Source organism: Salvelinus namaycush, chromosome 18 (genome assembly GCF_016432855.1).
Source record: "Salvelinus namaycush isolate Seneca chromosome 18, SaNama_1.0, whole genome shotgun sequence".
NCBI lineage: Eukaryota > Metazoa > Chordata > Actinopteri > Salmoniformes > Salmonidae > Salvelinus > Salvelinus namaycush.
In genome coordinates this window covers 28,024,883-28,048,976 of record NC_052324.1, presented here as the reverse complement: position 1 = coordinate 28,048,976, position 24,094 = coordinate 28,024,883, and the positions used below count along the sequence as shown (strand labels likewise).

The following is a 24,094-nucleotide window of genomic DNA, read 5'->3' as shown; positions in this document are numbered from 1 at the left end:
ATCCCAACCGTGAAGCACGGGGGTGCAGCATCATGTTGTGGGGGTGCTTTGCTGCAGGAGGGACTGGTGCACTTCACAAAATAGATGGCATCATGAGGAATTGAAAATTATGTGGATATATTGAAGCAACATCTCAAGACATCAGTCAGGAAGTTAAAGCTTGGTCGCAAATGGGTCTTCCAAATGGACAATGACCCCAAGCATACTTCCAAAGTTGTGGCAAAATGGCTTAAGGACAACAAAGTCAAGGTATTGGAGTGGCCATCACAAAGCCCTGACCTCAATCCTATAGAAAATTTGTGGGCAGAACTGAAAAAGCGTGTGCGAGCAAGGAGGCCTACAAACCTAACTCAGTTACAGCAGCTCTGTCAGGAGGAATGGGCCAACATTCACCCAACTTATTGTGGGAAGCTTGTGGAAGGCTACCCGAAAAGTTTGACCCAAGTTAAACAATTTAAAGGCAATGCTACCAAATACTAATTGAGTGTATGTAAACTTCTGACCCACTGGGAATGTGATGAAAGAAATAAAAGCTGAAATAAATAATTCTCTCTACTATTATTCTGACATTTCACATTCATAAAATAAAGTGGTGATCCTAACTGACCTTAGACAGGTCATTTTTACTAGGATTAAATGTCAGGAATTGTGAAAAACTGAGTTTAAATGTATTTGGCTAAGGTGTATGTAAACTTCCGACTTCAACTCTATCTATCTATCTATCTATCTCTCTATCTATATTGTGTCTGGTCAGGTCTGACAGAAACATGTGTACTACCTGTTGTCCTAGCTGTGTTAGGTGTCTTCCTCTCTCCTCCTCTCCCTTCTTCATCCTTCTCTTCCCCACTCCTTGGGACACTAGGGATCTACCACTCTGTGAAAACAGTCAGCTGACTCTTAAAAATCCAACGGCTCTTTTGAAACAGGAAACTTGCTCCCTTCCTTCTCTAACCCCCTTCCTTCTACCCTCCCTCTTCTCCCTCCTCTCACAACATGCCTCTCTCCATTTCACAATAGAACAGCCTGAGAGATGGGGGAAGGGGTGGAGGGCTAGGCAAACTGTCTTTGGGTGGGAGTGAGAGCAGACGAGGGAGGGAGCGGGGAGAGGAAAGAGGAGGGAGCAGTCTGGCAGCCAGCTGATCGCTGGTCTAGCATTCAGAGTTGGAGCGGAGGGCAGAGAGAAACCGAGAGAGGCAGAGGGAGAAGAGAAGAGGCTACTGATGCTACATTAATCTGTAATCTGACAGAGAGTCAGAAACCAACAGCGTCATCACAGAACTGTCTCAGCCTCTGTCACAGTTTGTTCCGGAAATCAACAATGTAAAAGAGCAGGCTGGGAAACTAGAGCACGAGGAGGAAGTGAAGAGAGAAGAGAGAAACGAGAGATGCCATAAAACCAACATCCTCTCAAAGAGAAAGAACACACACAACAGCTCAAAGAGAGAGCGAGACAGAAGGAGAAGAGAGAGAGGTAAACATACTCTGTGGTGAGTCACTCCTCCTCCCCCTCTCCTTTCCTTTCTGCTCCTCTCCTCTCCTCTGGTGTGTTGATGCTGATGCACAGAGGAGCAGCAGAACTAAAAAAATAGTCCGATCCAGAACACTAGCGGAAGAAGAGAACTGGACTCTGTGTGGGAGTAGCAGAACCGACAATGGAACTGTAGAACCATCAGGTACCAGAACTAGAACCAGGAGTATCATCAGAGCCAGAGCGGTGGAACCGGACCCAAAGGATTGTGTACTGTATAAAGGAGTGGTAGTGGACCTGGTGTGTCTCAATAAAGATGTCCTGGGGGTCTCTGCTGTCTCCGGTCCAATGGGCCAAATGGACCTGGTCAGCTGTACGGGGAGGAGGGGAGGAGGAGGGGGAGGACGGAGCGCCCAGAACCAAGGATGAAGGGGGAAAGTAAGTAGGCTACAGGTGTGTATGTGTGTGTGTGTGATGCCTGTCTGGCACACGAGCGAGGTAGAGGAGAGTCATTGTGTATGTACAAGTACAGAGAGATTAGCAGCAGACTGACTGTGTGTCTGCATCTACCTGTCCGGATGACTGGGGGGAATTTTCTTTTATTATTCATACAGACAGAGAGAGAGAGAAAGAGGGAAGGAGAGGCAGAAACCTAGAGGGAAGGAGAGGCAGAAACCTAGAGGGCAGAAACCTAGAGGGCAGAAACCTAGAGGGCAGAAACCTAGAGGGCAGAAACCTAGAGGGCAGAAACCTAGAGGGCAGAAACCTAGAGGGAAGGAAGGAGAGGCAGAAACCTAGAGGGAAGGAAGGAGAGGCAGAAACCTAGAGGGAAGGAAGGAGAGGCAGAAACCTAGAGGGAAGGAAGGAGAGGCAGAAACCTAGAGGGAAGGAAGGAGAGGCAGAAACCTAGAGGGAGAGAGAGGCAGAAACCTAGAGGGAGAGAGAGGCAGAAACCTAACCCTCTAGGCAGAAACCTAGAGGGAGAGAGGCAGAAACCTAGAGGGAGAGAGGCAGAAACCTAGAGGGAGAGAGGCAGAAACCTAGAGGGAGAGAGGCAGAAACCTAGAGGGAGAGAGGCAGAAACCTAGAGGGAGAGAGGCAGAAACCTAGAGGGAGAGAGGCAGAAACCTAGAGGGAGAGAGGCAGAAACCTAGAGGGAGAGAGGCAGAAACCTAGAGGGAGAGAGGCAGAAACCTAGAGGGAGAGAGGCAGAAACCTAGAGGGAGAGAGGCAGAAACCTAGAGGGAGAGAGGCAGAAACCTAGAGGGAGAGAGGCAGAAACCTAGAGGGAGAGAGGCAGAAACCTAGAGGGAGAGAGGCAGAAACCTAGAGGGAAGGAGAGAGAGGCAGAAACCTAGAGGGAAGGAGAGAGAGGCAGAAACCTAGAGGGAAGGAGAGAGAGGCAGAAACCTAGAGGGAAGGAGAGAGAGGCAGAAACCTAGAGGGAAGGAGAGAGAGGCAGAAACCTAGAGGGAAGGAGAGAGAGGCAGAAACCTAGAGGGAAGGAGAGAGAGGCAGAAACCTAGAGGGAAGGAGAGAGAGGCAGAAACCTAGAGGGAGAGAGAGGCAGAAACCTAACCCTCTAAGCAGAAACCTAGAGGGAGAGAGGCAGAAACCTAGAGGGAGAGAGGCAGAAACCTAGAGGGAGAGAGGCAGAAACCTAGAGGGAGAGAGGCAGAAACCTAGAGGGAGAGAGGCAGAAACCTAGAGGGAGAGAGGCAGAAACCTAGAGGGAGAGAGGCAGAAACCTAGAGGGAGAGAGGCAGAAACCTAGAGGGAAGGAGAGAGAGGCAGAAACCTAGAGGGAAGGAGAGAGAGGCAGAAACCTAGAGGGAAGGAGAGGCAGAAACCTAGAGGGAAGGAGAGGCAGAAACCTAGAGGGAAGGAGAGGCAGAAAGAGAGCGATAGAGGCAGTAAAAGACAGAGAGAAAGAGAGTCAGAAAGAGAAAGATGTGATGTTTTGACGTGGTCTCTTGTCCTTTCCTGCCGCTCTGCGTAACCGTGATTAGATAATGTTGTCATGTCTAAAAGCAGGTGACCACTCATACACACCCAGACAGCCCCTCCTTCCTTCTGGTAAAACTGTTTTTGTAGGTACTGTAGCTCTGTTTGCTTTCTTATGGGACGACAAATAATCTGTCTGCTTTCATAATATGTCTGTCTGTGAGAGAGGGCCAGGAGGAGAGGGTTGGTGGAAGGTTAGGGAAGGTTGGAGGAGGATTGGGGGAAGGTTAGGGAAGGTTGGAGGAGGGTTGGTGGAATGTTAGGGAAGGTTGGAAGAGGGTTGGGGGAAGGTTAGGGAAGGTTGTAGGAGGGTTGGTGGAAGGTTAGGGAAGGTTGTAGGAGGGTTGGTGGGAGGAGGGTTGGTGGAAGGTTAGGGAAGGTTGGAGGAGGGTTGGGGGAAGGGAGGTTGAGCTTTCTAAAGATGTGGGATTTTTTTGTGCCAGTTTCTAGTTTCCAAGTAACTGTCCAAGATCGCAGTGTAGAGGCCATCGCTGGGACTGATTGTCTGGGCCTGCTTTGTGTGTGTGTTTTTTAAGGATTACCTCTGTGTGGTTTAGATGTGATGTGTGTGATATATAGAGAGAGAGGGAGGGAGGGAGGGCTGACTGTCTGTGTTTCAGGAGCCTGTGTCTTTGTTCCCCTGAGCTGTTTTTCATTAGTGTGTGGACGGTCTGATGTGCATTTAAGTGCCTGGGAAAACACACACCCGTCTCTGGGTCCCAGACACCAGGCCCAGACTTATTTCCAAGCTGTGTGTGTGTGGACGTGTTTAACTATTCTTGTGGGGACCAGAAGTCCCCACAAGAATAGTAAACAGACCCAAATTTGACCAACTGGGGACATTTTGTTTGTCTCCACAAGGTCAAATGCTATTCCTAGGGGGTTTAGGAGTAAGGTTAGAATTAGTGTTAGGTTAGAATTAGGTTTAGGGTTAGGAGCTAGGGTTAGTGTTAGGGTTAGAGTACAGGTTAAGGTTAGGTAAAATAGGATATATTTATTTTTACCCCCTTTTTCTCCCCAATTTCGTGGTATCCAAATGTTAGTAGTTACTGTCTTGTCTCATCGCTACAACTTACGTACGGGCTCGGGAGAGACGAAGGTCGAAAGCCATGCGTCCTCCGAAACACAACCCAACCAAGCCGCACTGCTTCTTAACACAGCGCGCCTCCAACCCGGAAGCCAGCCGCACCAATGTGTCGGAGGAAACACCGTGCACCTGGCGACCTGGTTAGCGTTTACTGCGCCCGGCCCACCACAGGAGTCGCTAGTGCGCGATAAGACAAGGATATCCCTACCAGACAAACCCTCCCTAACCCGGACGATGCTGGGCCAATTGTGCGTCGCCCCACGGACCTCCCCGTCGTAGCCGGCTGCGACAGAGCCTGGGCTCGAACCCAGAGTCTCTGGTGGCACAGCTAGCACTGCAATGCCTGGGAGGTGGGAAAATAGGATTTTGAATGGGGACTGAATTGTGTGTGTGTCCACAAGGTTAGCTATACAAGACTCTGTGTGTGTGTGTGAGAGTGAAAGAGACCGAGAGAGAGAAAGTGGAAGAGAGCGAGAGACTGCGACATAGTCTGTCCTTGTGTATTGAGGACACGTTGGCAGGATGAGGAGGAGGCTAGTGGATGCAGGTGGCAGGGTTCATCTCCCTTCCTCCCTCTTTCCCTTTCCTCCCCCTTTACTTCTCTTACTGTGACACTCCTTATAAACTCCATTGGCGGGCTGTTGAAGGAGCCATTACGAGCAGCAGGTGGTACACTAGGATATGACATCATAGAGAGGATATGACCTCACTCCACCAGACGTCCTGAAAGTTCCAAGGAAATAGATCAGAGTGTACTGACCTGTAATCAATCTCTCTCTATCTCTCGCTGTCTCTCTCTAGTTCAGATTCAGAAGGAAACTTTGAGACTCCAGTGGCGGAGTCTCCAGGTCTGCAGAATGACCTGACCCAGCTGGATAACTCTGCTGACAAAGGTGAGACTCCATCCTCAGCTCACTACCTATGCATCAGTTAAACCCCTCCCCCTGCTCAGAGGGAAAAAATTGACGGATGGCCGCTGGTCATAAGCTAGTCTATTATTGCTCAGTAATGCCACAGAGACCAATATAGACAACTCTTTTTTGGGTCAGTGGCAACAACATAAACGAGAGTGCCCCTCTAACACACACACAAACACACACACACATCCCCCAAACCTACAGCACACACGGGTCATATGAAACAGATCATGTGTTGTTGACCATTGTAGAGTTTGTAGACAAACAATGTTATCTTAAAATGACCTGCTCTGTGGCGTCTTGGACCGGATTAGTTGATTTAGTTTTGGATTAATTATCCTATATCTAGACACAATGCAATCAGAAGATGGCATTCTATGATCCAAATGTACTACATCTCTGTCTCTGTAGACAATAACAACCCCTCCTCTTATAGAACAGCAGCCAATCACATGCTGCTTGTGTATATTTGGGTTAGTGCCCTAAATAAAACATTCACTGAGAGACAATTCAATCTGGAGGAATAATAACAGTCTACTTCACTACGTCACCTCAGGGAGCAATCTACATGGTAACAACAACACTAGATGTCTGATATCAACATATACTATGGTTGAATACAATAGTATTCACTGTAGTGTTTTTGTGGACTTTACTGTAATATACTGTACTATTTACAGTTTACTATAGAAGTACTGCAGTAAGAAAAATAATAGTATATACTGTAATGAAACAGCAGGGAGCAGGTCTCGAACCCTCGACCTCCTAGCCCGAGGTCCGGCGCGCTATCGACTGTGCCGCAAAAGCATGCTCAAGCGGCAGAGTCGATTTCCGCGCTTATAAACCCAGGGTCGTTACACTACTCCCTCCTTTCAAAGAGCGCGTCCTCGCGCTAGCTTGCGACTTTACGTCTTACAGGAACGCGCTCACCGGCCAAGCACACGCACTGTCGTGGATGCGAGGTCCGATCACTTCCGACACCAATGTAATGAAACAGCAGGGAGCAGGTCTCGAACCCTCGACCTCCTAGCCCGAGGTCCGGCGCGCAATCGACTGTGCCGCAAAAGCATGCTCAAGCGGCAGAGTCGATTTCCGCGCTTATAAACCCAGGGTCGTTACACTACTATAGTAATTACAGTAGTGTTTTTGCAGACTGTAGTATTTACTACAGTATACTACAACATTATATAGTAAGTACTACACATGATCGAGGCATACTACAGTGTGTAGTATAGTATTCTACAGTATACTACAGTTTACTATAGAATTCTATATTAAGTACTCTCTCTCCCTCTCATCAATGTGGTACCCTGTTAAAGACTAGTAGATATTTTTTAAACGTCCCACGTTGGGCTGGATGTGTCAGTATGTAGTTCATACATGCATAATCTATGAGCAGGATTACTACTAGCAAGATGCACACACTGCAGAGCGAGAGAGAGAGCAATGACGTGGTGCACATATCTGCGTTTATGTGGCGTAGAACGCAATTTTTGTCTCATGAGCCAAACTACTGGCTAAAAAGATGACAAAAGATGACAAGAGAATCTCTTTAAAATGTTTAGAAGCTGGTGTAGGCTACAGTGTGAGGCCTGTTCTAAAGGGCAGGGGTGAGGTTGTCCTGCTCTACTCCCAGATAATTCTGGTTAGTTAGGGTTAAGGAACGTTTCTTCGTTCTGACAGAGCATACATTTGGGATTGTCATAATGACTCTGTATTACACATCCATAGAGGGCAGTTTAACTGTAACATGTTATTGATATCTCTGAGAAAGGACAATTGAAAGATGATCTGACACACCCTATCTCTCTGAGAAAGAGAGCGCAATATCACAAGGGTGTGTGTCTGTGTGCGTGTGTGTGTGGATGGCTGTGTAGTCTCATTGTTCTGTGTTCCTGAAATCTGCTGGATCTCTCTGTAACAGAGAGATCACTGTACAGCAGTATGAGTCTGCAACCCTGACACACCACACACACACACACACACACACACACACACACACACACACACACACACACACACACACACACACACACACACACACACACACACACACACACACACACACACACACACAAAATAACCCAAGGACACTGACTTGTGTCTGTAGAGCTGCATGTATCCCAATGTTAATGAGACATGCAGGACATAGTGGCAGGACTGCTCAGCGATGCCTTCTCTCTGGAGCCTAACCCCTCAAATGTGGTTGACAGGGGCCTGGGCTAGAGCCCCTCTCAGCAGTGTCAACACAGCCCAGACTGGAATGAGCAGCCCCAGCCCCCAGAGAACAGAAGCATGTTAGCAGCATGGCAGGCTGTCCTAAACACAACAGGGTCCTGGGCTGAACATGCACTCAAACCATGACTGTATTACTGTGCCCTTAGGGAGAGGACCATAGCCGTGTGTGTGTGTGTGTGTGTGTGTGTGTGTATCAGTGTTTGCTGTTGACGAGGTGTTTGTTGACGCAGGGACCATTGTAAGGTACCATTCTTAGCATTCTAGAAGTGAGGAGCCATTGTGAGTGTTCTAACAGGAAGTGAGAGGATATTCAAACATACCTCAGTCCTTACATGCTTTTAAATAGCCATGAACTGAGGCGGTGGAGCTGCAGTGGTCTGAGTCACTGTAGGGTTTAAAGATGAGACACAATGTGTCCCAAATGTCACCCTATATAGTGCACTATGTAGGGAATAGGGTGCCATTTGGTATACATACACCCATGCCCCATCCTATTCCAGAGATGTTTTCCACCCTGCGCACTGGGGACTGAGGAGCACTCCCACACATTTTATGAATGTGTTTTACAGCAAGACTTTAAATGCAGAGATGTTTCTGAGAATGGGAGAGTGCCCCACAGTCACATCTAAGAGTGATTACACAGTAAGCTCTACAGCCCAGGGTCACTGTGTCCTTGGTGGAGAGAACGCTGGCAGGAAATCTGTAGCACATTAAGGGAGAGAGACTAACACACACATAGACACAGAGAGATGCACGCATGCACACACACAAAAGAGGGAAGAGGACAAACGTCATGCTTTTCTCGATAACATGACAGCAGATTTACCGCTTGGAGAGAGAGGGAATAGGCTTTAGAGAAAAGATAAGCTATAGAGGGATTGGTGAAGAGAGTGTGAGATGTACACTTTCTGTAGTATATTATCTGAAACAATATACAGAGAAATCTAAAAAATTATGTCCCTGAAAAAAACTTTTGAAGAAAGGTTGCTGTCTTGCTTGTCTCCAGCGTGAGATACTGACTCTGCCTCTCCTCTCTGTAGCCCTCACCAGAGATGACGGACAGCTGACGCCCTGTGCCTTCCTGGACAGGAACTCCAATCAGGATGTTTATCCCGCCTCCCTCCAGGAAGTCCAGGATGCCCTGAACAACCTCAATAGCCCCTCCCCCTCCCAGAGCAGAGCAGGTTTGGACCAGAACCTGAACCTGATGTTTACCTTCAGACCTGGAGAAGATGGTCTCTCCCCGTCCCCTCTGCCTCAGCCCCTCGCCCTACATCCCCCCTCGCTCCCCGTCCACAACCCCCCCGTCCCCGCTGAGCTTGATGATCTCGCTCCTATGACCTCTGACTCCAATGGCAACATCAACTCTCACCCCAACAGCCTGACTCCTGAAATGGACAGACCAGAGGACTCAGACAGACAGTCACCTAGGAAGAGCACAGGCATCACGTGAGTAACACTCTTATAAGACATCTTATCTTACAGTATCTTGTGTTGCCTATCCTTCAGTCCTAACACCCTCCCCTTCTGGTTTAAGGAACCAAACTAACCATCCTGGCTCTACCAGTACAGTTCCCTGCCTGACCACTTAGCATAAAATCACATGATCTTATCTCTCCCTTCCTCAACCAATCTTCCCCCCTCCGCTCCGCTCTCCCCCCACCCCCTCTCCTGTCTCCCCCATACTCTGTCCTGACCTGTCTCTGAGTCTCTATCTGTGTGGCATCAGGACCGCTGAGCAGGTCCGTTTCCTCTGTATGACGCTGTAAGTACTGTTTACTGTATGTCTCTGTAGGCCCTCCACTAGGCCTCAACCACATCCCCAGACTCTGTGTCTCCCCCTGTCCAGTTGAGCTACCTCTCCCCCTGCCTGTTCCTCTCCCTGCCCCCCATGCATGTTCTCCTACACCACAATCCTACAGAGAGCAGCCCTGGCCCGCACTCTCTACTGCAGTCTCAGGTTGTCGCAGTCATCAGTTTCTCCCAGGCGGGGCTAGTCAATTACATCATCTACCTGACCTCAATACCGAGAAAAAGAGAGAGGTGACCTCATAATACTCTACAGCAATTTCACAGATACTCTCTGTATAAGCATAGTCACGCTCTGTGCAGTGGTTTGGGGACCCCGCTCTTATTTCTATTAGGCAACAGTCTGTCATCTGCTTTCTGCTGCAATTGAGCAGTTTAGCAGCAGACGCACAGAGCAACGCAACAGAGAGAGCACAGAATGAGGGCTGATTTCAAAGCCTGCTTTCTCTTCTATTTTCTCTGCTTTTATCCTACTGTACTCTCTCTCTATGCTCAGTAAGAGTACATTGTTTCAGTCTCACAGTCTCATATCACAGGAATCCTATACCTTTAGGTCTAGCTGCTTCCCCTGACACACACACACACACACACACACACGGTTGGTGGGTCAGCTACGATCTGGGTAAGGTTAGCGTTAGGATTGGTCTCAGTAGCTCTGACCTTAGTGCTTTTTGTCTTCAGGAACTCCTGTAAAGTGAAGAAGCTGGACAACCAGACTCCATTACAGAACACCTGCGGACAGGTAAGGGTTCATGTTCTTTACCAGCTCCTCAAACAGGAAATGCTTCACTTGCCTCCTTTACTCATAAAGACAGCAAACTTTATTTATGTTTAAAATAATGTTTTTCAGATAAATGTGTGTATATTGCTGTCCTTGGCTATCATTGTATTACATATGCATGCATGCATGCGTGTGTGTGTAATGTAGTGTTAGTGTTTTCCACTCTGGTGCAATTTCTCCGTGTATCTGACCGTGACCCTGGTTAACCTGGGCATTCCTCTCTGAGAGACTGAGCCGTTCCATCAGTATACCTCCGCCCTGTCCTCTACTCTACCTCAGCCCTCAGTATACCTCCGCCCTGCTCTGGCACAGCACCAGGGAGCAAAGGGAGACTGCCCCCTTAAACAGATTAAAATGTCCCTGTCTGTCTGTAGGAGGATGACCACGGCGAGGGCCACGCCACAGATGAGGAGAAGCTAGCCAGCACAGCAGGAGTCAGAGCAGACAGAGATCACAACGGTGAGTGGGGGTTGAGGGGATCAGACACACCCAAACATCAGTGTCTGTGTGAACTCATGTGTTGGTTAATCAATGTCACAGGGAAGGTCATGGTTGTCTTTCATAGAGCCCCGCAGGAACAGTTATCAATTAGTAACTCTGTCAACATCCACAAAAGCTTCATTGGATCCAAGGAGTCTGTATGAGTGTTCCTAAGTTCCTGTGCTCTGATCTGGGCTCCCTCCCCTCCCTCAGCTCAACCACTAGTGTAGGCTATATGAGTCATGTAGCTTGCTGTTATGTATGACTGGTGGGTCTGTGTGCTTATGAGCCCAACAGCAGAACCCCAGCAGTGTGACAGGAAGTAGACAGACTGTACCAGATCAATAGTCCCTCAGGCTGCATGTAACACACTTCTACTGTAGCGCTGTTCTGTTGAGCTGAGTTTGCCTTGTCTGTTCTAATCTGCTGTTCTGTTCAGTTCTGCTCTGTTCAGTTCTTCTCTGTCTAGTCTGGGGAGATGTATACAGTAGATTCTGTCAACTCACAGGTTTATTATGAGACAGAATTGTGTCATCATGCCCTCTGTGCTGCAGGCATACACTGCCCCCTTCTGGTCAGGCAGCAGCAGTAGCACATGGAGCTCCCAGTGACTGGAGTCAGAATAGAATAGTTCCTTATGAGAATACAGTGTGGGATATTTCACACAGATATTTTTGTGACATTTCATTTTCTCTCCCAGGGACAGAACTGAGTGTGTCATGCAGATCAGAGGAGTCAGACTGCTGTTCTATGGTGAGTACCACAAAATGCCTTGTTAACAGTCACATTTAGCCCACAGAAAGTTTGGCCCACTTCAGAGACCAAGGATCTAGTGATGGTTCAATCAAAATCATGTGATCTCCCTGGTGACTACTAGATAGAGACATTAGTGAGCCAGTAGTTTAGAATGCTGTCCTCGGAACACATTATGTCACTGTAGTTAGGAGGGTTACCAAGTTTAGTTAGTCAATTACTTAATCACCATCCCATCTAGCTGATCTTGGCCCATCATTATTATCATCATGTTTCTAGTAGATGCAGTGGATTAGAGCTGTGTTGACAGTGGATGTTGAGGAGGTAGTGCTATTGTATCTGGTTGTCTGGGATGGTGATGGTGACTGGCTTCATTGGTCTACCCACCCAGTGCCTAACAGTGCTCTGTAGCCCACTACAGTACAGTACCATGGTAGCTTTACTCCCACACTGTACATGAACTGACCACGAGCTCCTCAGCCTGTCATCATCTCCAGCTCATCAGGTGATAGAGGGATTGAGATTACCAGACCCATAGGATTAGGATATGACTGAGTTATAATCCAGGGAAGGACAACAGGAGGGTGAGGGTTGAGGGGTAGGGCGAGAGAAAGAGATGAAGTAACCACCCTTAACTCTGCCACTGAGGAACAAGACCTCAACTTCAAACTACCATCTCCCTCTCAGGCTGTGTTTAGACAGGCAGCCCAATTCAGTTTTTTTTTTCTCACTAATTGACTAATCAGATGAGCTCTGAAAAATATCTGATGTGATTGGTCAAAGGACCAATTAGTGGAAAAACGATCAGAATTGGGCTGCCTGTGTAAACAGCCTCAGAGCTCCTGTGCATCAGGCTGATGAAGGCAGGGCCAATACAGAGATGTCTTTGTACGGCTCTGGATGGAGGAGATGAGAATATCACCAGAGAAAGCATTGTACTATAATCAGTTTATTATTGAGTGGAACATGCAGATGGAAATGACCTATAAACAGTTTGAACCTGCCACACCCATGCTACAAACCACACTGACATTGTGACTAAATCAGGATTAGGGTCACTTTAATCTAACATCCAGTCAGGAATTTATGGAACTCCTCTCCTGCTCTTTATTTTATTCTTATTTACAATGACGGTCTACCAAAAGGCAAAAGGCCTTCTGCGGGGACAGGGCTGGGATTAAAATTTTTAAATATATATAGGACAAAACACACATCACGAAGAGAGAACACAACACTACATAAAGAGAGACCTAAGGCAGCAACACATGACAACACAGCATGGTGGCAACACAACATGGTAGCGACACAAAACATGGTACAAACATTAATGGGCACCGACAACAGCACAAAGGGCAATAAGGTAGAGAGAACAATGCATCACACAAAGCAGCCACAACTGTCAGGAAGAGTTTCCATGATTGAGTCTTTGAATGAAGAGATAAAACTGTCCAGTTTGAGTGTTTGTTGCCGCTCGTTCCAGTCGCTAGCTGCAGCGAACTGAGAAGATAAGCGACCCAGGGATGTGTGTGCTTTGGGGACCTTTAACAGAATGTGACTGGCATAACGGGTGTTGTATATGGAGGATGAGGGCTGCGGTAGATATCTCAGATGGGGGGAGTGAGGCCTAAGAGGGTTTTATAAATAAGCATCAACCAGTGGGTCTTGCGACGGGTATACAGAGATGACCAGTTTACAGAGGAGTATAGAGTGCAGTGATGTGTCCTATAAGGAGCATTGGTGGCAAATCTGATGGCCGAATGGTGAAGAACATCTAGCCGCTCGAGAGCACCCTTACCTGCTGATCTATAAATTATGTCTCCGTAATCTAGCATGGGTAGAATGGTCATCTGAATCAGGGTTAGTTTGGCAGCTGGGGTGAAAGAGGAGCGATTACAATGGAGGAAACCAAGTCTAGATTTAACTTTAGCCTGCAGCTTTAATATGTGCTGAGAGAAGGACAGTGTACCATCTAGCCATACTCCCAAGTACTTGTATGAGGTGACTACCTCAAGCTCTAAACCCTCTGAGGTAGTAATCACACCTGTGGGGAGAGGGGCATTCTTCTTACCAAACCACATGACCTTTGTTTTGGAGGTGTTCAGAACAAGGTTAAGGGTAGAGAATGCTTGTTGGACACTAAGAAAGCTTTGTTGTAGAGCATTTAACACAAAATCCAGGGAGGGGCAGCTGAGTATAAGACTGTATCATATACATATACAGAAGTCGGAAGTTTACATACACCTTAGCCAAATACATCTAAACTCAGTTTTTCACAATTCCTGACATTTAATCCTAGTAAGAAATCCCTGTCTTAGGTCAGTTAGGATCACCACTTTATTTTAAGAATGTGAAATGTCAGAATAATAGAATAATTATTTCAGCTTTTATTTCTTTCATCACATTTCCAGTGGGTCAGAAGTTTACATACACTCAATTAGTATTTGGTAGGATTGCCTTTAAATTGTTTAACTTGGGTCAAACTTTTCAGGTAGCTTTCCACAAGCTTTTTTAGTTCTGCCCACAAATTTTCTATAGGAACGAGGTCAGTGCTTTGTGATGGCCACTCCAATACCTTGACCTTGTTGTCCTTAAGCCATTTTGCCACAACTTTGGAAGTATGCTTGGGGTCATTGTCCAATTGGAAGACCTATTTGCGACCAAGCTTTAACTTCCTGACTGATATCTTGAGATGTTGCTTCAATATATCCACATAATTTTCCATCCTCATGATGCCATCTATTTTGTGAAGTGCACCAGTCCCTCCTGCAGCAAAGCACCCCCACAACATGATGCTGCCACCCCCGTGCTTCACGGTTGGGATGGTGTTCTTCAGCTTGCAAGCGTCCCCCTTTTTCCTCCAAACATAACGATGGTCATTATGGCCAAACAATTACATTTTTGTTTCATCAGACCAGAGGACATTTCTCCAAATAGTACGATCTTTGTCCTCATGTGCAGTTACAAACCGTAGTCTGGCTTTTTTTTTTTTTATGGTGGTTTTTAGAGCAGTGGCTTCTTCCTTGCTGAGCGGCCTTTCAGGTTATGTCGATATAGGACTCGTTTTACTGTGGATATAGATACTTTTGTACCTGTTTCCTCCAGCATCTTCACAAGGTCCTTGGCTGTTGTTCTGGGATTGATTTGCACTTTTCGCACCAAAGTACGTTCATCTCTAGGAGACAGAACGTGTCTCCTTCCCGAGCGGTATGACAGCTGCAGAGTCCCATGGTGTATATACTTGCGTACTATTGTTTGTACAGATGAACGTGGTACCCTCAGGCGTTTGGAAATTGCTCCCAAGGATGAACCAGACTTGTGGAGGTCTACAATATTTTTTCTGAAGTCTTTGCTGATTTCTTTTGATTTTCCCATGATGTCAAGCAAAGAGGCACTGAGTGTGAAGGTAGGCCTTGAAATACATCCACAGGTACACCTCCAATTGACTCAAATTATGTCAATTAGCCTATCAGAATCTTCTAAAGCCATGACATCATTTTGTGGAATTTTGCAAGCTGTTTAAAGGCACAGTCAACTTAGTGTATGTTAATTAACTTCTGAGCCAATGGAATTGTGATACAGTGAATTATAAGTGAACTAATCTGTCTGTAAACAATTGTTGGAAAAATTACTTGTGTCATGCACAAAGTAGATGTCCTAATCGACTTGCCAAAACTATAGTTTGTTAACAAGAAATTTGTGGAGTGGTTGAAAAATGAATTTTATGACTCCAACCTAAGTGTATATAAACTTCCGACTTCAACTGTAAATTGATGAGAGAGCCTCCTACTGCCCGAGCTATGTTGTTGACACCTATGTTTTTGCAGTATGAGGACACCTGCCAGCTGAAGAACGCCAAGCTGGGAGGAAGTGACATGCAGAAGAAGACAGGAAGTGAGGTTCTAGACTCGATTTGCATCAGCGAGGCAGAGAAGACGGCTGTTCTCACTCTCATCAGAGGGGAGGTAAGTTAAACAACAGACCACACGTGTACACACACACACACACACACACACACACACACACACACACACACACACACACACACACACACACACACACACACACACACACACACACACACACACACACACACACACACACACAGGGTAACATAGTAATAACTGTCTCCTGTGCCAGATCATCACTAAGGAGATGGAGACCAATGACTGGAGGAGGAAGTATGAGGACAGCAGACAGGAAGTCATGGAGATGAGGTACTGTAGGCCAATTCACATGTACCATTCTGTTACCATTCACCTCAACTGTACTGTGAGGTTAGTAATGACGTGATGTGTGCTGAGCAGTGAACAGACTGAGTGTTAGCTAATCAAGATTCATCAGTAGTCATTCCTCTCTCACAGAAAGATAGTGGCAGAGTATGAGAAGACCATCGCCCAGATGATTGGTAAGTGGCTTAGGTCAACAAAACCTCTTCAAACATTCCTCTACATAAATGTTGTGGTGGCCTCGATGCACAGAATCATAAAATGACCTGTCTGTGTGACCTCTCTCTCTGTCAGAGGACGAACAGCGCAACACCATGAGCTCCCAGAAGTCTTTGCAGGCAGTAAGCATGGAGAAGGAGTCGGCGCTAACAGACCTGAACTCAGTAGAGCGTTCGCTGTCCGGTATGTTCCGCCGCTACGAGAACATGAAGAGCACCCTGGACGGCTTTAAGAAGGTTAGGGGTCAGAGTTCAGGGATCAAGAATAGTCTGACCTTACTACGATTAGTCTTTGAGCTCATATATTAGTTATGTGTAACATTGTGGTTTTACTATTATGTGCGTGTAGAATGAGGAGGTGTTGAAGAAGTGTGCTCAGGAGTATCTGGCCAGAGTCAAGCAGGAGGAGCAGAGATACCAGACCCTCAAACTCCACGCCGAGGAGAAACTAGACAAGTATGATCACACACACACACACACACACACACACACACACACACACACACACACACACACACACACACACACACACACACACACACACACACACACACACACACACACACACACACACACACACACACACACACACACACACACACAGAGAGGAGTCTATCAGTAACTACCAACCTCTACTATTCCCTTCAGGGCTAATGAGGACATAGCCCAGGTACGCAGCAAGGCCAGCTCCGAGAGTGTTGCTCTGACCGCCAGCCTGAGGAAGGAGCAGATGAGGGTAGAGTCTCTGGAGAAAGCTCTGCAGCAAAAGGTAAGGGCTAACATTACCTAGCTACATGCTAACGCCCACTGCTAGACCTATAGCAGAAGGTAGCACACAACCATAGAGATAGTTAGAGGATGCAACACTGTATCTGTACCATTATGGCATCTGTGAGAGCATGGGCAGCGCCATTGAGGCCATCTCCATTTCGAAGTAGTCAATGTTCTTCTTCTACTTCTATGAGTTGGTAAACAAACAGAAAGAGTGCATACTGCCACCTGGAGTGTGTTTGAACAGGTATAAGCCAAGGTTGGCGATTTACTGCCACATGCAGTAATGGAATGTTTGCTCACGAGTATAATTCATTGGCTGATCCCTTCTGATGAACTGGATGGAATTATGTGATCCTTCCTTAACCCCAGTGGTGTAAGTAAAAATACTTAAGTAGTACTTTCAAGTAGTTTTTTGGGGTATCTGTACTTTACTATTCATATTTGACAACTTTTACTGCACTACATTCCTAAAGAAAATGATGTACTTTTTGTACTCGTTACATTTTGAATGATTAGCAGGACAGGAAAATTGCCTAATTCACACACTTATCAAGAGAACATACCTGGTCATCCCTACTGCCTCTGATCTGGCAGACTCACTAAACACATGCTTCGTTTGTAAATGATGTCTGAGTGTTGGAGGATGAGCCTGGCTATCCGTAAATGAAAGAAAATGATGCCGTCTGGTTTGCTTTATATAAGGAATTTGAAATGATTTATACTTTTGATACTTAAGTATATTTTAGCAATTACATCTACTTTTGATACTTAAGTATATTTAAAACCAAATACTTTTAGACTTTTACTGAAGTAGTATTTTACTGGGTGACTTTCACTTTTACTAAAACCGCCTTTTGGGCACGAGAGTCCGCTGTCTCCATGCACACAACCCTAACGCTACATGCTAATGCTAACCCTGCAACAAAAGGTAATGCACAACGCTTTTTGCTGACTAGGTGACCTGAACAGGAAAAACTCCAGGCCTAAGTCCTGAATCACCAGTCTCCTTGACGTGGTCTTCTGTCTATTCACAGACCGAGGAGATCGAGGAGCTCACCAAGATCTGTGATGAGCTCATCGCAAAGATGGGCAGAACAGACTGAGAGAGATTCCATACTTCCGAATCGACCAATCTTGACCCACCAAGCCAACCCTGCCTACAACCTATAGTGTACTCCTGTGCATGCATCCAGCCAATGAGCAGCTCTATTTCCCCACAGGGCGCCTGCACCTAGTGCTGCTGTACTGGTCAAATGTCATACGATAACCCATTTCTCTTAGTCAACATTAGTGCAGTATTTGGAGAATAGGGTGTAATTTGAGCCTGTGTTATGTACATGTGGACTCACCTTTTTGGCTTGGTCATTATTTACCACGCAAGACCCCACACCCGTTTGTCTTTCTGGACTGTAACATAAACACAATATAATGTGCTTTCTTGGCATTGCATAGGTTTGTGCCTATTTAACTTAGGATAACATTTTGTTAAGCATTTATTAATATATTATGCACATAAACCCCACACTTACAAAACACCCTGGCTGAGATGTACTGTACATATGGTACTGTATAAATGGTATTTATTCTGAACACTAGGAGACTAGGGCAGGACCAGGTAGACACTCTCTAGGCTCCAGGACAGTCAGGGGTCAGGGGTGAGCTATGTTTGACCCCTTTGTATAACTGCACTATTATAGGGAGGGGGGAGATGTGGGAGTAGGATGCACTACTATAGATAGGGGTGGGGTGGGAGGGTTGTCCTGGGAAATAAAGCTTTTCTTCTGTCTGTATATGAGGCGTTGTGTTAGCAGAGGAAGAGGAGCTGTACAGTGACTGTGTTCTGTACGACTTCAGCACAACTGCACAGGGGAAGGGAGGGTTTCCCACTGTCCTAAGCTATACCTGGTTAGTCTCTTTCTCAGGCCAGAGGGGTGGAGCAGAGAGTCGTATACTCAGTAAGTGGAAAACTGGATATGGTGAAGTTAATACAAAGACTATATATTTGTATATGTACAAACAAATACCGTTAACTGGGAGAGTGTTTGATTTGGTTTTTCAAAATCAGAAATGTTTAACATCTCCTGTGGCCATGGATATGCACCTGTAGTATTTGGGTATGAAACATTACGGCATGGAGGTAGAGAGAACTGTTCAGGGATTATGTGAGCTCCCATGAGCCCTGCTCAAAGGTAGAGCACTATATAGGGAATAGGGCTCTGGTCTAAGGTAGAGCACTATATAGGGAGCCATTTGGGATGGATTCACTGTGTTTTACTGCACCTAGTTAGTGGCATAGAAAGTTACAGTGTGTTTCTCATATTCACTGTTCACTGCTTCACTGTTCTCAGCTAACCTGGTTCTGTTAAATACTCTTCCACAGTGGAGAGTTTCACACCGGCTCACTAGTTCCCCCTCCGCCACACTGCACTGTGGATGACATAGTTAAACAATATAACACACATACATGCATGCAGTGAAACACCACGTAGACATACATACATGTGCCAGTGTCTATAATACACATCTTTGTGCCATACTGAAGTTGTAGCTTCATTGAAAGTTTCTTTAGATAATATTGTTTTTAACAGTTTGTACATCACCGATGATCCCTTTTTGCATTGTCATTAAAATTTGTAAAGTGAATAAGAAGCATTCAGCTGTACTGACTTGTACTGTAAAGACTATGTTGACTAATATGTGCAGTGTGTGTGCTGAGTAAACATGACTGTAGTAATAAGGGACTGTGTTCTCATGGCTTCTGTGTTCTCATGGCTTTCTCTGTTCACAGCTACACAGGTTGGGTCTGACATCACAGCTACACAGGTTGGGTCTGACATCACAGCTACACAGGTTGGGTCTGACATCACAGCTACACAGGTTGGATCTGATATCACAGCTACACAGGTAGGGTCTGACATCACAGGTTGGATCTGATATCACAGCTACACAGGTTGGGTCTGACATCACAGCTACACAGGTTGGGTCTGACATCACAGCTACACAGGTTGGGTCTGACATCACAGCTACACAGGTTGGGTCTGATATCACAGCCACACAGGTTGGGTCTGATATCACAGCCACACAGGTTGGGTCTGACATCACAGGTTGGGTCTGATATCACAGCTACACAGGTTGGGTCTGACATCACAGGTTGGTTCTGACATCACAGCTACACAGGTTGGGTCTGACATCACAGCTACACAGGTTGGGTCTGACGTCACAGCTACACAGGTTGGGTCTGACATCACAGCTACATAGCACACTCACAATCACTGACTTTAATGAATGTTCAGTCTCTACCATCTTCTCTCTGCCAGAGTGAACTGTAACCTTGCCCCGGGCTAGCAGCTGAACAGGGAACAGTGTTCAGCTGACACAACACTAATGTCCTCTAACACACTCACAGAAACACACACATTGCTAAATGGATGTTATGAGGCTCTGACCTTGAGTTAGAGGGCAACCGCATGCGAGTGACACATTTTGAAGTTGAATTTCCCTGTAGTTGGTGAGAACGGTTTGTGACAACCCAGTGTGGTTGTACTATTTCACTGATCACTTAGCCAACACAGGGTGTGTGTGTATTGGTGTATTTGAGTGAATGAGTACAGTACAGACACCAGCATTGAGAGTTTACCTGACCCTGTCAAAACTACCCTGGGTAAGTCCAATAACACACGAATAGAGGGCGCTGGGTGTGCAGGGTTGATAGGGATTAGGGCTAAGATGTTAATGCCCCAAGACACCCCCACCCCTTCTCTTTTCTCTCCTCTGCATTTACCTCTTCTCTGCTCCCACTACTGCACTGGACTCCCAAACGTACACTGATACACACACCGTCCATCCAGCACTATGAAGACTGTCCTGGCTCTGCTGATGTTGGTATGCCTGGCCTGCCACAGTAAGTCTCTGTACATATAGCTGGCAGTCTCTCTACATGTAGCTGGCAGTCTCTCTACATGTAGCTGGCAGGGTTATTTACTCAACTAGAGGGGGACCTTCTAGGGGTTTCAGGGTTTTCTAAGAGTTTACAAGGGGTTAAACGGTGGATCTGAATCTAGTCTACTGGGTCATGTTAAAGCTGGGTTCAGGTTAGAAATGATGTCTTGTTTATCTGATGGGAGGCAAAGGAATGTTAAGAGCTTAGTTGGATCCCGGAACTGCCCGGGGACCCAGAGAGTAGTCGCTGCTAACCCTAACCATAGGTCAACACATAACTGTACCAGATGGTCATATTTCAGTTTGTGTTTTAGTCATCATATTGGTAGGGGTTGTGTGGAACGCTTTCGACACCTTGTAGAGCCCATGCCCCCAACAAATTGAGGCTGTTCAGAGGACAAAAGGGGAGGTGCAACTCAATATTAGGAAGGTGTGCCTTGAAGAACTAGTGAAGGGCTGTGTTCACCTGTCTGTCTGGTTGTGTGTGTGTTTTGCTGTTTCAGCGTGGTCTTATTTGTTCATAAAAGCCCAAGGGTTGACAGGACAGGAGTTGTCACAGACAGAGCCTTAGAGTTATTCCTACATCATCAGATATCAGTTCGTTGTTATGGGCTCCTAGTTCCTCAGAGACAACGTGTGCATGGTGAGACAGAGAGTTAGGATTATGTTGAGCGGTAGCCTGGATACAACTTCTTGCAGAGTGAGTGCTAGTTGTAAATGCTGCTTAGTCTCATCTCAGATGTTCTCTCCTGTTCCATGTCTAAAGGTCACGCACTGAAGTGTCACTCATGCGTAGCGTCCAATGAGGGTGATTGTATCAAACAAGGCTCCACCACCTGCCCTCAATTCGCCGACGCCTGCTCCACCATCACAGGACAGAGTAAGCACACACACACAAACTCTCACCACCTGCACAAAAATAACTTTCATGACCAAAGCTTGCAGCATTCTTTTCAGACTCTAGATGTCAGGCTAGTTCTAGGACAACACCACCATCACCACTATATGATTGGATAGGTATAAGTTATATGGGACAACTATATGATTAGATAGGTATAAGTTATATGTAATTAGACTAAAGCATTCCCCCCATTGAGGCTGTATAGGGTGTATATTATCAGTGTTCTAGCTACTGTGGAACTGACATGAACACATCTTGTACAAAACTGATTTTAATGCTAAATAAATATGTCTTTATGCTACTATAATACATCACACACTAAATTAATGGCCAGGCAAATTTGATAAGACTACATATGTATGTCTTTCTCTCTCTCTTTTGTCAGCAGTCTCTCTCCTTGCCCCTGTAATCAGTGTGTGTGTGTGTTCTCTCATCTGAGGTTTCTGGATAAGTTCCCAGCAGCTTTTATCAACCACAACCCGCTGTGTCTGTGGGAGAGAAGGGGGAAGAGTGGGAGGGAGTGAGGCAGGGGCTAGGGCCAAGAAGAGGGAAAAGTGGGAGCGGGGCAGGGGCTAGGGCCAAGAAGAGGGATAGAGTAGGAGCAGGGCAGGGGCCAAGAAGAGGGATAGAGTGGGAGCGGGGCAGGGGCCAAGAAGAGGGATAGAGTGGGAGCAGGGCAGGGGCAGGGGCCAAGAAGAGGGATAGAGTGGGAGCAGGGCAGGGGCTAGGGCCAAGAAGAGGGATAGAGTGGGAGCGGGGCAGGGGCCAAGAAGAGGGATAGAGTGGGAGCAGGGCAGGGGCTAGGGCCAAGAAGAGGGATAGAGTGGGAGCGGGGCAGGGGCCAAGAAGAGGGATAGAGTGGGAGCAGGGCAGGGGCTAGGGCCAAGAAGAGGGATAGAGTGGGAGCAGGGCAGGGGCTAGGGACAAAAAGAGGGAAGAGTGGGAGCAGGGCAGGGGCTAGGGCCAAGAAGAGGGAAGAGTGGGAGCGGGGCAGGGGCTAGGGCCAAGAAGAGGCAGATTGAAGGACGAGGAGGAGAGTAGAAAACCATGGTTCAACAGGGCTGGAATAAGCCAATACTGACTCCTTCCTCACACCTTTCCTCCCCACTCCCTTTCTCCTGTTTCAGACACGGTGATGAAGTCATGCTCCTACAAGGCGTTCTGTGATCAGGCCCGCAATAGCAACTCTGGAGCCAAGATGGAGTGTTGTTTCTCGGATGACTGCAACGGGCCCCATAAGGGCCACCGCCACGGGGAGCACAATAACACAGCTAGTGGTCTGGGAGCCAGCCCTGCTATTCTACTTGGGGCTCTGATGCTCCGCATGGCCCTCAGCAGGCTCTAAACTCCTGATTATATATACACACACACACAACCCTCTACTATTTAAAACCATTTATCGATTCATCCCCTCCCTTCAGCTGTGTCAGCAGAATGCTGGTGAGCCATGGTTTGGTGAATCATATGGGGTTACGGGGTTTAGTAGAGAATGTGTGTGTGTTGCCTGTGGTGGTGGTGGGGGGGGGGGAAATCATAAAAGCACAACCAAGTTTAAAGACAGATGGAACTGATGTATCATACCATATGACTCTATAATGCAGCTGTGTGTCTGTAACCAGTTATATGTAAAAAATGAGTTGTTTGATTTGTTCAGCGATGGACTGGAGCTCCTGTAGTGTCAGTAGACTCTGGGTGCATGCATCCAGGCTGGTTTACAACTATACATGTACAGTGAGCTCCAAAAGTATTGGGACAGTGACACATTTTTTGTTGTTTTGGCTCTGTACGCCAGCACTTTGAATTTGTCAGGTGAACCGTTCAGAAATTAAAGCACTTTTTGTACATATTTCCCCCAAATTCTCTTATGTGTATTAAAGTAGTCAAAGGTTTAGTGTTTGGTCTCATATTTCTAGCACACAAAGATTACATGGCGGGCGGCAGGTAGCCTAGTGGTTAGACCGTTGGGCCAGTAAGCAAAAGGTTGCTAGATTGAATCCCTGAGTTGACAATGTAAAAATCGTCATTCTGCCCCTGAACAAGGCAGTTAACCCACTGTTCCTAAGCCGTCATTGTAAATAAGACTTTGTTCTTAACTGACTTGCCTAGTTAAATAAAGGTACACTTTTTTAAATTACATCAAGCTTGAGACTCTACACACTTGTTGGATGCGTTTGTTTGTTCTGATTGTGTTTCAGATCATTTTTTGCCCAATAGAAATGAATGGTAAATAATGTATTGTCATTTTGGAGTCACTTTTATTGTAAATAATTATAAAATACGTTTCTAAACACTTCTACATTAATGTGGATACTACCATGATTACAGATAGTCTTGAATGAATCGTGACAATACATTATTTACAATTTATTTATATTGGGCACAAAATAATCTGAAACACAACCAAAACATGCATCCAACAGGTTTGTAGAGTCACAAGCGTGATGTAATCATTGCGTGCTAGGAATATGGGACCAAATACTAAACTTTTCACTACTTTAA

The 24,094-nt window shown here is 46.3% G+C and overlaps 1 protein-coding gene across 3 annotated transcripts; it reads left to right on the top strand.

Moving 5' to 3' along the window:
* Positions 1–1,130: 1,130 nt before the first annotated feature.
* Positions 1,131–23,876, top strand: LOC120063306 (transforming acidic coiled-coil-containing protein 1-like). 3 transcript variants are annotated; one of them, XR_005478484.1, is made up of 15 exons: positions 1,131–1,906; positions 5,361–5,452; positions 8,755–9,163; positions 10,205–10,265; positions 10,679–10,763; positions 11,485–11,537; positions 15,362–15,499; positions 15,675–15,751; positions 15,899–15,942; positions 16,058–16,218; positions 16,331–16,437; positions 16,630–16,750; positions 19,544–19,659; positions 21,461–21,574; positions 22,723–23,876. XR_005478484.1 is itself a non-coding variant. In XM_039013606.1 (13 exons), the coding sequence occupies exons 1-13, from the start codon at positions 1,785–1,787 to the stop codon at positions 17,856–17,858; spliced, it is 1,539 nt and encodes a 512-aa protein (XP_038869534.1). In that variant the 5' UTR covers positions 1,134–1,784; the 3' UTR covers positions 17,859–18,474. The 3 variants fall into 3 exon arrangements, 1 of the variants encoding a protein (XP_038869534.1); XR_005478485.1 differs by lacking the exon at positions 22,723–23,876 and having other exon boundaries at positions 1,132–1,906; positions 19,544–20,656; positions 21,461–21,568; XM_039013606.1 differs by lacking the exons at positions 19,544–19,659; positions 21,461–21,574; positions 22,723–23,876 and adding an exon at positions 17,790–18,474 and having other exon boundaries at positions 1,134–1,906.
* Positions 23,877–24,094: the final 218 nt, after the last annotated feature.

Coding starts and splice junctions, on each gene's coding strand:
- LOC120063306 (XM_039013606.1), top strand. CDS start 1,785: ATGTCCTGGGGGTCTCTGCTGTCTCCGGTCCAATGGGCCAAATGGACC. Junction 1,907..5,360: donor ACCAAGGATGAAGGGGGAAA/GTAAGTAGGCTA, acceptor GTCTCTCTCTAG/TTCAGATTCAGAAGGAAACT. Junction 10,764..11,484: donor AGCAGACAGAGATCACAACG/GTGAGTGGGGGT, acceptor TTTCTCTCCCAG/GGACAGAACTGAGTGTGTCA.